The sequence below is a fragment of the Mytilus galloprovincialis genome, chromosome 5 (genome assembly GCF_965363235.1).
Source record: "Mytilus galloprovincialis chromosome 5, xbMytGall1.hap1.1, whole genome shotgun sequence".
In the NCBI taxonomy this organism is placed as follows: domain Eukaryota; kingdom Metazoa; phylum Mollusca; class Bivalvia; order Mytilida; family Mytilidae; genus Mytilus; species Mytilus galloprovincialis.
The window spans coordinates 39097874-39112167 of record NC_134842.1 but is presented as its reverse complement, the minus strand read 5'-3'; the positions used below and the strand labels follow the sequence as shown (position 1 = coordinate 39112167).

Below are 14294 nucleotides of genomic sequence, written 5' to 3'. Positions count from 1 at the left end.
TACTGTAATACTCGTACAACCTCTACTGTAATACCCTCCACTTACCCTTTACTGTTATACCCTCTACTGTTATACCCTTCACTGTAATACCCTCCACTTACTCTTCACTGTAATACCCTCCACTTACCCTTCACTGTTATACCCTCTACTGTAATACTCTAACAGCCTCCACTGTAATACCCTTCACTTACTCTTCACTGTTATACCCTCCACTTACCTTTCTCTGTAATACTCTTCACTTTAATACCCCCTTCTTACCATCCACTGTAAAACCCTATTCTTACCCTTCACTGTTATACCCTTCACTGTAATACCCTCCACTTAACTTTCTCTGTAATACCCTTCACTGTAATACCCTCCACTTAACTTTCTCTGTAATACTCTTCACTTTAATACTCCCTTCTTACCATCCACTGTAAAAACCCTATACTCACCCTTCACTGTAATACTGTCCATTTACCCTTCACTGTTATACCCTTCACTGTAATACCCTCCACTTAACTTTCTCTGTAATACCCTCCACTTAACTTTCTCTGTAATACCCTCCACTTACCCTTCACTGTAATACCCTCTACTTACTCTCCACTGTAATACCTCCACTTACCCTCCTCTGTAATATCCTCTACTTACCCTACACTGTAGTATCCTCAACTTACCCTCTATTTACCCTCCACTGTAATACCCTCCCCTTACCCTCCATTGTAATACCATCCAATTACCCTCCACTTAGCATTCTCTGTAATACCTCCACTTACCCTCCTCTGTTATACCTCCACTTACCATCCACTGTAATATCCTCAACTTACCATTTTGTGAAATACCCTCCACTTACTGTTCTCTGTAATACCCTCCACTTGCCCTCCACTGTAATATTCCTCCACTTACCCTCCTCTGTAATACCTCCACTTACCATCCATTGTAATACCCTCGACTTACCTTCATACCCTCTACTTACCCTCTACTGTAATATCCTCCCTTTACCCTCCATTGTAATACCCTCTACTTACCATCCACTGTAATACCATCCACTTACCCTCCACTTACTTTCTCTGCAATACCTGCACTTACCCTCCTCTGTAATACCTCCACTTACCATCAACTGTAATACCCTCAACTTATCATTCTCTGTAATACCCTCCACTTACTGTTCTCTGCAATACCTGCACTTACCCTCCTCTGTAATACCTCCACTTACCATCCACTGTAATACCCTCAACTTCTCATTCTGTGAAATACCCTCCACTTACTGTTCTCTGTAATACCCTCCACTTACCCTCCACTGTAATGTCGTCCACTTACCCTCCTCTTACCATCCATTGTAATACCCACTACTTACCCTCTATTTACCCTCTACTGTAATATCCTCCCTTTACCCTCCATTGTAATACCATCCACCTACCGTCTTATGTAATACCCTCCTTTTACCCTTCACTTACCGTTCCCAGCAATACCTCAACTTACCCTCCTCTGTTATACCTCCACTTACCATCCACTGTAATACCCTCAACTTATCATTCTCTAAAATACCCTTCACTTACTGTTCTCTGTAATACCCTCCACTTACCCTCCACTGTAATACCGTCCACTTACCCTCCTCTTACCATCCATTGTAATACCCTCCACTTAACCTCCTCTGTAATACCCTCTACTTACCCTCCTCTGTATTGCCCTCCACTTACCCTCCTCTGTAATACCCTCCCCTTACCCTCCATTGTAATACTTTCCACTGTAATACAGTCCACTTACCCTCCTTTGTAATACCCTCCACATACCCTCATCTGTAATACTCTCCCCTTCCCCTCCATTGTAATTCCCTCCACTTACCCCCCCCCCACCCCCCCCCACCCCCCCCCACTGTAATACCCTCCACTTACCCTCCATTGTAATATCCTCAACTTACCCTCTATTTACCCACCACTGTAATACCATCCACTTACCCTCCACTTATCTTCCACTTACCGCTCTCTGTAATAGCTCCACTACCCTCCACTTACCCTCCACTGTAATACCGTCCACTTACCCTCCTCTTACCATCCATTGTAATACCCTCCACTTAACCTCCTCTGTAATACCCTCTACTTACCCTCCTCTGTATTGCCCTCCACTTACCCTCCTCTGTAATACCCTCCCCTTACCCTCCATTGTAATACTTTCCACTGTAATACAGTCCACTTACCCTCCTTTGTAATACCCTCCACATACCCTCATCTGTAATACTCTCCCCTTACCCTCCATTGTAATTCCCTCCACTTACCCCCCCCCCCCCCCACCCCCCCCACCCCCCCCCACTGTAATACCCTCCACTTACCCTCCATTGTAATATCCTCAACTTACCCTCTATTTACCCACCACTGTAATACCATCCACTTACCCTCCACTTATCTTCCACTTACCGCTCTCTGTAATAGCTCCACTTTCCTCCACTTACCCACCACTTACCCTCCTCTGTAATACCCTCCCCTTACCCTCCATTGTAATACCGACCACAGTAATACCATCAACTCACCCTCCACTTACTGTTCTCTGTAATACCTCCACTTACCCTCCACTTACCATCCTCTGTAATACTTCCACTTACCATCCACTGTAATACCCTTTACTTACTTTTCTCTGAAATACCCTCCATTTACTGTTCTCTGTAATACCCTCCACTTACCCTCCTCTGTAGTACCCACCACTTACCCTCCTCTGTAATACCCTCCCCTTACCCTCCATTGTAATACCGACCACAGTAATACCATCAACTCACCCTCCACTTACTGTTCTCTGTAATACCTCCACTTACCCTCCACTTACCATCCTCTGTAATACTTCCACTTACCATCCACTGTAATACCCTTTACTTACTTTTCTCTGAAATACCCTCCATTTACTGTTCTCTGTAATACCCTCCACTTACCCTCCTCTGTAGTACCCTCCACTTACTCTCCACTGTAATACCCTCTACTTACCCTCCACCTACCCTCCACTTACCCTCTGCTGTAATACCTTCCACTTACCTTTTTCTGTAATACCCCCACTTACCCTCCTCTGTAATACCTCCACTTACCATCCACTGTAATACCCTCAACTTACCGCTCTGAAATACCCTCCACTTACCGTTCTCTGTAATACCCTCCACTTACCCTCCTTTTTAATACCCTCCACTTACCCTCCTCTTTAATACCCTCCACTTACCTTCCACTGTAATACCCTCTACTTACCATCCACTGTAATACCCTCCACTGAAATACCCTCCACTTACCCTCCTCTGTAGTACCCTCCCCTCACCATCCACTGTAATTTCCTCTACTTACCCTCCACTGTAATACCTTCCACTTACCCTCCAGTGTAATACCCTCCATTTACCTTTCTTTGTAATACCCTCCACTTACCGTTTTCTGTAATACCCTCGACTTACCAATCTCTGTAATACACTCCACAGTCATCCACTTCATTATAATAGCTTCCACTTTTATTTCCTTCACTGTAATATCCTGTAAAGTTTCCATTTTTTTTTTATGTAACAGCACGTTCATCTGCAGTATAAACCCTGAGTAATTTTATCATGTGCAGCACAAACATATTAAGCTAAAAGAAAACATTTTATATTTTTACATGGCATATTTACCAGGACTTGTTGATTTTAAAATGATCTCGTGTAAATTGGAGAAAAGATGTTAAAATAAAAAAATAAGATCTGAATGAAAGTAAACTGACTTTGTCACTTTCAACAGACTATTAATCTTTAAAGAAAAACCAAGTTATGAAATGATTAAGTATGATAAGCTATGAGGTCTTCATGTTGTAGCAATTATCTGATTGAAAATTAGCTATGCTAGAGAATAAGAAATGTGACTATGTCCATGATTTAATTTATGCAAGCTTCTCATCATTGCTTAATCTTTTTCGATTAAAAGACCAAGGATTAGATAGTGTAAGATTTTTCTTCAATAGCTTCTTAATGTAACTGTCATTAGGGTGTGATGTCATATTTTTAATGACGTCATTATTGGGCATATAACGTTACAGATGTTGAGCTGTTGTGTTATATGGTATAAAAATGCATGCTTAAAAAACTACTAGCAGCAAGAGAGTCACTGGAATAGTTTCTTTGAAGTCAGCATAATACTAAATACCTATAGATAGAAGGGTTCAGCCAAACATGTAGTCACGGTAAGGTCAACAAGAACTAATAAAAAACAAAAAATAAAATTTAACCAAATAAAACCATCTTGTGAAAAATTAAATCTATCTATATTTCAGGTTGTTGAAATGGCTAATCTTGGAGGACTGAAAACTCCACATGAAAAATTAAGTTGTTTAAAGGCCACTGTGGTATGTATTAAGTATAATATTTTATTTTTTATGTATAAGCGGGCAAATTGGGGAAACAAGAAAATTATGTTTCGTTTTTGGTTGTTTAAATACAATAAATAAGGAAAAAATGTTTGTTGTATAATTTTTGGGATACGATTGCTTTCAAGCAATCTGTAGACTTATACCAGTGACTCAGGTCTATGCCCTCACGTCAACCGTTTTATTCTAAACACTAAGGAACATCTCAGATTCGTATGATTGTCTTGCTTTAAAAGGTAGAAACAAACAAAGGGATTGAACTGAAACAACTTTCCTATAATGTTCTTTTCATAATCTTCATGTTTGATATTTCCCTTGACTTATATGCCTGTTTTTAACAACACGAAAATCAGATTTGAGCAGTATTTATATTTAGTGTTTTTATAAATTTAGAAACATGTCAGAGGGAATGTCCCAGTTTTGATAAAAATGTGAGAGTTCTTTGTATTCCGATAAATCTATTTCTGTCATATAAGAACTGAAGTGGAGTTTTTCTTATATGTCACCGTTATGAAACTCATAATTTGATATTGTACTTCAATAATAAATAGAGAACCATCTAGGTTGTTTAATTAACATTGAATACACGTTCTCGCTCCAGGGTTTGTTTAGGTAATTAATTATGCGCATGCGTATAGTTTTCCTGACTTCAAGGGGTATTAGATTGAATGGTTGCTCTGGATTCCCCACTCAATTGATTAATTTAAAACTCATGGGATCCTTTCTATGTCTGTCTGCTATTGAGGGTTATTGTTGTTGCATAATTTTAAATCATATTCATCATTTAAATTAAAATAAATGTAGTCCACATTGTAGATTTTTGTAGCCAACCCCTTCAGGCGAAATGGAGTCTTCCATGTTATCGTTTCGAGTTGTCTCCCTTCCGGAAGTAAATTCCGTCAATTCTGAGAGATCAAAATATACGATACAAATTAACTTGTTCTGTCGATAAACATATTATATTAAAAACGATCGCAATTTAAACCGAGAGGTGTGTACAGAAAGGAGTCAGGACCACTGACCCAAAGGAAATTAAATATTTAAAGAGTTAGGAATGGGGTTCCTCCTAGAATTAACGTAGGAAAATAGGTGATGAGATTATAAAGATACGAAGTGAAATACTTTCTCTCGTGACAGCTGTGGAAAGTAAACTTGGAATTGACAGTACAAAAATAAAACACAATAGGCCTAAGTTCATTGTTCATACACTTGTATCCAAGATTGGCTGTTTTGTAACTATTCAGATTACGTAAATTACATTTACATGTGCAGTTGTCTTGTCTCTTGAATTAGTTTTGAAAATAATATTGTCCAGCTACATGTGTCAATGAAAACAATGGCAATCGTATCCCTCAAAGCAATTTGCTCTGATTAAAACCAGTGTTTTGGCTTAATAGGGTTAGAATAAGTTTCATTGTAAATTATAGATGTATTTCACCAAAGACCCAAAACTATCCATGCAATTGTGTAAAATGAATTATAAGCTGGCCAAATAATTCTTCATCATGTTTAGGTAGAAGTAGGATTTATTTAAACATTTTTAATACTTTTGTTATAGTTGAGTACTTTTGATTTATTTCAGGATCATATAACAGGCACTATACAGAATTTTATAATAGAAAACCAACCACCTGGACTTACAGGTAATGGGAACAATTATCACATAGTCTGATGCAGCACTTTATATTAGTTTATCCAAATTGAACATCCTAGAAAATTTCATGTTTATGTGTCTATGAAATTACTTTAACAACAACCCGGGTTAACTAGTGTTCTTTCATCGGGTTAATTTAACCTGAAACTTCAATGTCTTTATTCAATATTTTATTGTAATTTCTCTATTCAATTTCATTATCTAAACATGTGAAAAATTGTTCATTGCATGGCATTTTTCATATTGTCCTAGTATCTATTACTCTACCTATAACAGGTGCTTGTGCTGAAGCCCTCAGTCTGATATGGGAGCCTTGTCCTGATACTAAAGCGGATATGGAAAATGTCATATAATAATATTTAACTACATATAGAATAATAGTTAGTTTCGTTTTTGATACTGACTAGATCATGTGGAATATCAAGACGAGCCCGTTAGGAAAAACTATTATTCTGTTTATCGGTAATTATGACGTCACACAAATTATGTATTGCCTAATATTTTCAGTGATACAGCCAGTGCGTTGATACTCGAAAATATTAGGCAGTAAGATCAAAGGGAAAATATACGAAATACCGATAAAAATGTATCTTATGCAAATAGTACAAATGCTATGAAATTATCAATGATATTCAGTATATAACATGATGTGTTATATACTACTGTAAATTAGAGAAATTATTGCATGCAATTACTTTTGTGATTATGTTATTTTAGACTTAAATGAGATTTAAATTTTTGAGATTTTGAGAAAAATCCTGTTTAATTTATATAAAATATTTCAAACTGCGATTTTTAATTATTGGGTTTACAACTCCATCACATTTTTCGCAATAATAAAAGCCTCACAATAACTTCTGAATTTACAGTAAACGTCTGTATGTATGCAATCATTGTCAAATGGAATATTTTATCGAGTCAAAACAGTATTTTATTTTTATTGCAGATTTACCAGTTATAACTTCAGATGATCTCATTCCATTACTTGTAAGTTTAGAATTTCACATACTGTTTATTACATTAGGTTACACAGGGCAAGATTCAGCCATTTTAAAAAGGGGGTTTCCAAACCCAGGACAAAAAAGGGGGGTGTTCCAACGACATGTCCTCTTATGGAATTCTTTATTTTAGGAATCTGTCATTGCTCAAGCCAAGTGTATAGATTTAGCCAGTAATATGTTTTATATGGAATTCTTTATTTTAGGTATCTGTCATTGCTCAAGCCAAGTGTATAGATTTAGTCAGTTATATGTTTTATATGGAATTCTTTATTTTAGGTATCTGTCATTGCTCAAGCCAAGTGTATAGATTTAGCCAGTAATATGTTTTATATGGAATTCTTCCACTGGACCACCCCAACTAATGATAGAGATAACCTAAGGTAAACATTTCTTTGAAAAGAGTAGATAAATTTTAGTTTTTACACATTAGGATTTTTTTGTGATTAAGGTGATACCAACCACCTAGACTAAAACAGATTTGGCTCGTTTAATTTTCATGAAATTTTGACAAAATATTTACCTTGACCCATGGACAAAATATCAAAATTTTAAAAAACAAATTTGATTGGAAAAATTTCATTGGATAAATAGCAGTTTGACAGAAACTAATTTTGATTCCCCTCTGATTATCATATTCCCTTCTGAAATGTCAGGACTACATCATGCGACATTACACACTTCAGAGGGGAATAATGCTCAGATGGAAATCTAAATATCATTGAAAAGCTTATTATTTCCTTAACAATAGAATGTTTAGCTGATTTTACAGAGTTATCTCCCTGTAGTGTTTTGTACCAACTCAATAGAGGGGCTGTAAGAGGTGTAATCCTTAATTTAGGAAAAAATAATCTGGAGATCTGGAAAGATTAATCATTAATTCCAGAGTTCTGATATAAAGGGTAGATCCTGATTTTCGACGAACTTAAAGACTCGATCTTGAAATCCTGCAAAATTATAGGCATAAACTTTGAGGTCCCCAAAAAGGTCCATTGGCCCTTTTTAATGGGGGTGAAACCAAATACAATTCTGTTTCAAATGGAAAAAAAACATTATGGATGGTGGGGTATAAAAAAGTGTAGTTCCCCCTCCTTCACTATAATTGTTTTTTTTTTCCTAAGGCCTCATTCAATTTATAATAATTTTACTTCTAGTTGAGATTATGGTATTGTTAAAGGTAATTTATGACAGATTCTGTTTATTTTTTTCTACCTTACTGAGTAGACAATTATTCTGTACTGAAGATTGGAAAAAATGACATGGATTAAGCAGTGTGTAGTAGACAATACAATTTTAGAGCTGTGGAAAGTCATTTTTTTTTTTGCTTTAATATAAATATAATTTGAAATCATCTTTTTTCCTGGCTTTGCATAACTACAGTTTTTGAAAAACTTGCACATAACAAATCAATTGAAAAATATGGGGTTTTATTTGGTATTAAAGTCATATGAAAAAAATGATGCATATGTTTTTTTGTGACTAAATGGTTATTTTTTATTATAAAACTTATGTAAAAATATTTTTTTTCAGAAGAAATTTCCTTTATCTGTCCAAATTTAAAAGAAATTGAATTAATTAATTATGTATATAAATTATAATTTACAGTTACTGTATGGTTACAGTCAAGGCAGCTGTAGAATATATGAAACATGCAAACTTTGATCATTTACAGAACACTAAATCAAAAGTACAGAAAGAGGTAATTATTTCAGTTATTTAGTTTTAAAAGAGGATGCATTTTTCAGATCTGGTATTTAACAGGATGTTTTATTGGGACATATTTTCCTCTGCTTTACGCAAATAAAAAAGAACTTAAAACAGTGTACTTAGATAAATGTAAATTAAAAAGAATTTAGTACAAACTTGGTCTGAATTTTTCTATTATACAAAATCATACAAAATATTTGTAAGCATGGAAATTATATTGTCACTAAATGAAGTAAAACTGAAGATAGGTTTATAAAAAGTGTTGCATTTGGGTTGGAAGTATAATAATAATAGCTAGATTGAAACTGAAGAAATCTTATGAACATTTAACTTCTATAGATACATTGCCATTCTCTGTTTTTAAATGGTTTTCTGGGAAAACTTACTTCTTTCCCCTAAAATTCATTGATTTGAAACTTTTGTATCTTACTATCTATTACATCCTCACTATTTCTCTTGTAGATCAGTATAGATGATTTAATGAAACGAACTAGGGATACGTCTTTAAAAGATGACATTAGAAATGTAAAAGTTGAAACGGTTCAGGAGAGATTCAGGAAGAACTCCAGTAGTAACATTGATAATAAACTAGATTCCATATCAAAAGTTCTAGAGGAATCATCTGAAGAATGGGCACAAACAAAGCAGAAAGGACCTAATAGTATATTTGGAGGTATAATAGCTAGAAAACTGTCTATTCAATTAATGGATTTTTATATTTTTATACAAATGGGTCAAAATAAATATTTCTTTTTATATTTTTGTACAAATGGGTCACAATAAATATTTTCTTTTTATATTTTTATACAAATAGGTCAAATTAAATATTTTCTTTTTATATTTTTGTACAAATGGATCAAAATAAATATTTTCTTTATATAATTTTGTACAAATGGGTCAAATATATATTTTTGTACAAATGGGTCAAAATAAATATTTTATTTTTATATTTTTGTACGAATGGGTCACTATAAATATTTTGTCAAAATTTTATCAAAATTAAATGAGCTGAATTTAAGTCAAGATATAAAAAAGAAAATGGGGTATGATTGCCAATGAGACAACTGTCCACAAGAGACCAAAATGACACAGACATTAACAACTATAGGTCACCGTATGGCCTTCGACAATGAGCAAAGCCCCATACGGCATAGTCAGCTATAAAAGACCCTGATAAGACAATGTAAAACAATTCAAACGAGAAAACTAACGGCCTTATTTAAATAAAAAAATGAACGAAAAACAAATATGTAACACATAAACATACGACAACCACTGAATTACAGGCTCCTGACTTGGGACAGGCACATACTTAAATATTGTGGCGGGGTTAAAATGTTTGGTACCACCTTAAAGTTGATGCAAAATAAAATAAAAAATCCAGTCATACCACAACCATAAAGAAAGCAATATTTCATAGAACACAACTTTACACATTATTTTCAAAGAAAACAATTATTTGTTGTTGACATTTATGAGATACATTAAAACACTAAAAGTAATTTTCTCTTCAGAGAGTTACCAACAGCTAAAGAAAACTGTACCTGATATTGTTCCTCCTCAGGACCCTCGCAGAAAGAAAGAACAGTTGGGGTAAGTGTGGGTATAATGCATTTCATTCTTGTGGATGAAGTATGGGAACTTCTTGTTATTATGGAAAAGAACTTTTTATGTGGCCTATCATGATATGTTAGAAGATTGATTGCTTGATTGATTCATGGTGTTTAAATATTGACGACCATTTTTTAAAAATTTCCCTAGAAAAATGAATACCCATTAAAATGTGAGCATTCGTAGGTGTTTCCTGAAAATAATACACAATAATAAATACTAGGATCCAGGTAAATAATGAATCCCTCCGTAATACTGATATGATTTATAAAATCAAGCTATTTCACAAAATAACTATATATGACAATAATACTGCAATTGTCAATATGACATCATAGATTCATTACTGAAAGGTCATGGTCACTTTCAAAATCATTCTTAAATCCTTTCTTCATTCAAACTACAGATTCAAATCATGTATTCTCAGATTAATACATCAACTATCTTACTCCTATCATATCTAAGGTCTATGGACATACTTACCAATAAACGGCCAGAAATGTATAGCATGCATACGCCTTTCATACACCACAAAAAATAAAATGTAACTTACCAGATATAAAGAATACAATTTCCATTATATACAGTGATCCTCAAGTATGGAAACTTCAGTTTTCACTTAGTATAATGTCCCAACATTGGTGTAATCACTATGTAAAGTTTAAATAAGAAGTATATATCAAAAATGTATGTCTCCATTTTTCAAGTGTATTGACCACTATTATTTCTTTTCCAATATCTGAGATTTGTTCAGAATGACCAATAAGAACTGACCTTAAAGATAAGTGAGGTGTGAAAATTAGTTTACTAATGTGTTGCACAGGTAGATACAATTACAACTTTGCCCAATGAAGTATGACTGACTACAACTTTCATAAGATTAAAAGTGTGAAGAAATAATAGATTATATATAAAAAGATCAAATATTTAAAGTAAATTAATTAAGAATGATAACTGGCATGTTATGAAATATAATATGCTAATAAAGGAAATATTATTAGCTACATGGTGTGTAAGTGACCTAAAACGATATATGGGTTCAGTAAATTCCATATTGGGTATATATTGTAGTAGGTCACTAGCACACCGTGTAACAAATTTATCTTCCAGACTATCTTCACATGTGGTCTCTAAACTAGAGGCCTATCAATGTGAATAAGTCTTCAGTACTTTCTATTAAGAACCTACTTCCATTTGTCTATACAAAAAACAAAAGACAACAACATAACAAAGTGTTAGCTTTAAATTTGTTTTATGAAGGTATTTCAATCATTCATTATCAGTTTCTTCATCTGTTAAAACCTTTCAGTTGTCATATTTGTTTAGAAAGGGAATTAACTCCTTACTAACCCCATATAGTTGCTAACCCTTTTTAGTAACTAACCATATATTTTTAGGACACCCTATATCAAATATATATAGTCACCACATGTAGTCCATGAACCAATCATATTCTCATAAATCTTTAGGGGGTAAGATAAGTTAAAATATACTCTTGTCACATTAAGTATTTTTTAAGATATGTTGATATAATAATTATTTCTTTTATTTTTTCAGAGATTTCCTGAGCTCATTACAAGATGACCCATTTGATATGTCATTTGGAAAACAGTCATGACAGTTTTTATGAATGATTTTTTATTATACAAATTTTTGTAATATGGGGGTATATTTAGTGATTTACATTGAATTCAAGGTATTGTTATTTTGAAATTAACTTTTGTTAAAACATTTTATTTTCACAGAATATCTAAATAATTAACTTGTTATCACGGTAATGCATTTTGGCAAGTGAATAAGTTTGATTTATTTAATTTTTAGATAATTTAAATTGCTGCTTTTATTTGATTTTATTTTTATAATCATGGTTAGATTCATTTGATCTCAGTTCTTCATTGGTGAATTGCAATATTCAATTATGAAGCTAAGTCAAATTTTCATTCTCTTCTTTGATTAAGCTTTTGTGACTTCACCAAAAAATCTTAAGGGATTTCTCTAATGGTTGTGACCTTTTTATTTATTTCCCTGTGGATATATGATGCCAAATTGTTTAGGTACAAAAGACAAGAACAATGTTTCACAGTATATTATTCTCCGTTAGGTTTTATTCACAAGATAGTTTTTGATCATGAAGAGGCTTTTTCATTATAATATTGAAATTAAAATATAACAGGGGTTCATATCAAGCAATATTCAATTATCACTTGCTAAGACCTATAATTATACTGCTTTATGGTTGTACATAACATTACAGGGAGATAACTCTGTAAAACACATCTAAATGTTTTAATCAAGATTTATTGTTCTGGAAATATTAAGCTATCATAAGTAGTGTTTGTCAAACTTCTATCTATCGCCCAATGAAATATTTCCGATAAAGTATGTGGTTCAAGTTTTATTTTTTTTATATTTTTGTCAAACATTGTGCCAAATGAACATGTATATTTTGTCTAAACTTCATGAAAATAAAACAAGCCAAATTAATTTTAGTCTTGGTGTTTGGTACCATCTTTATATACTGACATTATTTATTAGTTACAGTTTATAATGATCTCTTGAATTATTTATCCTCAACAGGCCCGTCTTAAATATTGGCCAGTGTTAGCATTTTTTTTAAATTATTTATGTAAAACTTATGTTATTAGATTAAATTAATGTGAACTTTGTATTGTAACTGGTAATATATTAATATTTGTTTATAATTTGCTTTATTTGTTAAGTTTAGTATTAAATATTAGAATAAATGAGAAATAAGTGAATGTTTTTTTCTTCTCTTGATACATTTTCATACACAAATAACAGGTTTTACAAGAGTCCTTTTTGTTATGGAAACTTGCAGAAGGAAAGGAGTACTGTATATAATGGTTCATGCTGAAATATATGAAATATGAGACTTGGTACCATTTTGTTGATTCAGCAACTGCTTAAAAGTGTTATCAAAAAGGTATTTTGTCGTGTGAATTTCTCTTTTCTCTAATGAATAATAGATCATTAACTATGTTAAGTTTGAAGGAGCCTTGCAAGGTCTACATGTTTGTTAGACAGGGTTCACCTGGACTCAACCTAATTTCACAAATCAGTGGTTAAGCTATATGATTAGGTCTGTTTCTAATGATGCTATACTATAAGTGGAAGGTCAACTATATGTGGTGTATGAAATAATATTTTTCAAATACTATAGGTGAATTTATATATACTGTTAATTTAGAAATTATTTCATGCATTTATTATTGGGATTTTGTCATTTTAGACTAAAATGTGATTTCTAGTGCGCTTTTGAGAAAAAACCTGTATAAGTCTTACAACAAAATTCAAAATGCGAGTTTAAATTATTCGAAATAATTAAAAAATCAAATAATTTCTGAATTTTCAGGACCCAGGTATGTCAACTGTATTTGTTAAGTTGTTAGTCTGGCAGGTATCATCTAACCTTCACCTCATTTTCATAATTCAATGGTAATTTTCATAATTCAATGGTAATGCTAGGTTTTGATTATTTGATCCTCTTCTCATATAGAGTGGGGTGCTCATATTCGCCGGGGACACAATTTCGCCGTTTTATGATTTTGAGGTGTAAAAACTTCAAAGGATGGCTGAAATGGAAGGAATATGCCGGTTTATTTTATCTTTATAACAAATATGGTTATTTTTAAAATTTAGACAAAATTACGGCACCGCTAAGGACCGATAAAGGACTAGGATTTTCGGCAAATTACCTGAATGAAAAACATGATTTCAAAGAAATATTTCTTAGTAATTCTTTGACTGATTGCCCTATAAATTTCAGTTGTTTACACCTTTGAAATGTCTGCTATCCATCTATAATGAAATTGATTTGAGAAATATTGTTTAAAGCTGCATTTATTTGGTTTTAAATAGATGTGTTAAAACGGCGAATATGTGTTCCCCTTTGACAAAACATCAGGAAATTTTATACAGCCTTTGATCTAACTTTTCAGATTTTTAGGCAGTTAAGCTGCCTTATG

General features: G+C 33.2%; 1 protein-coding gene across 1 annotated transcript in view; it reads left to right on the top strand.

Annotated features, from left to right (window-relative positions):
• LOC143075792 (ankyrin repeat domain-containing protein 27-like) overlaps positions 1 to 13067 on the top strand; it is a 35377-nt gene extending 22310 nt beyond the window's left edge. The window contains exons 12-19 of the mRNA XM_076251356.1: positions 4246 to 4317; positions 5921 to 5981; positions 6939 to 6979; positions 7270 to 7373; positions 8596 to 8689; positions 9160 to 9370; positions 10212 to 10290; positions 11866 to 13067. Of these exons, the coding sequence (XP_076107471.1) occupies positions 4246 to 4317; positions 5921 to 5981; positions 6939 to 6979; positions 7270 to 7373; positions 8596 to 8689; positions 9160 to 9370; positions 10212 to 10290; positions 11866 to 11926 (723 nt within the window). The 3' untranslated portion in view covers positions 11927 to 13067. The remainder of the gene's footprint in view (positions 1 to 4245; positions 4318 to 5920; positions 5982 to 6938; positions 6980 to 7269; positions 7374 to 8595; positions 8690 to 9159; positions 9371 to 10211; positions 10291 to 11865) is intronic.
• Positions 13068 to 14294: the final 1227 nt, after the last annotated feature.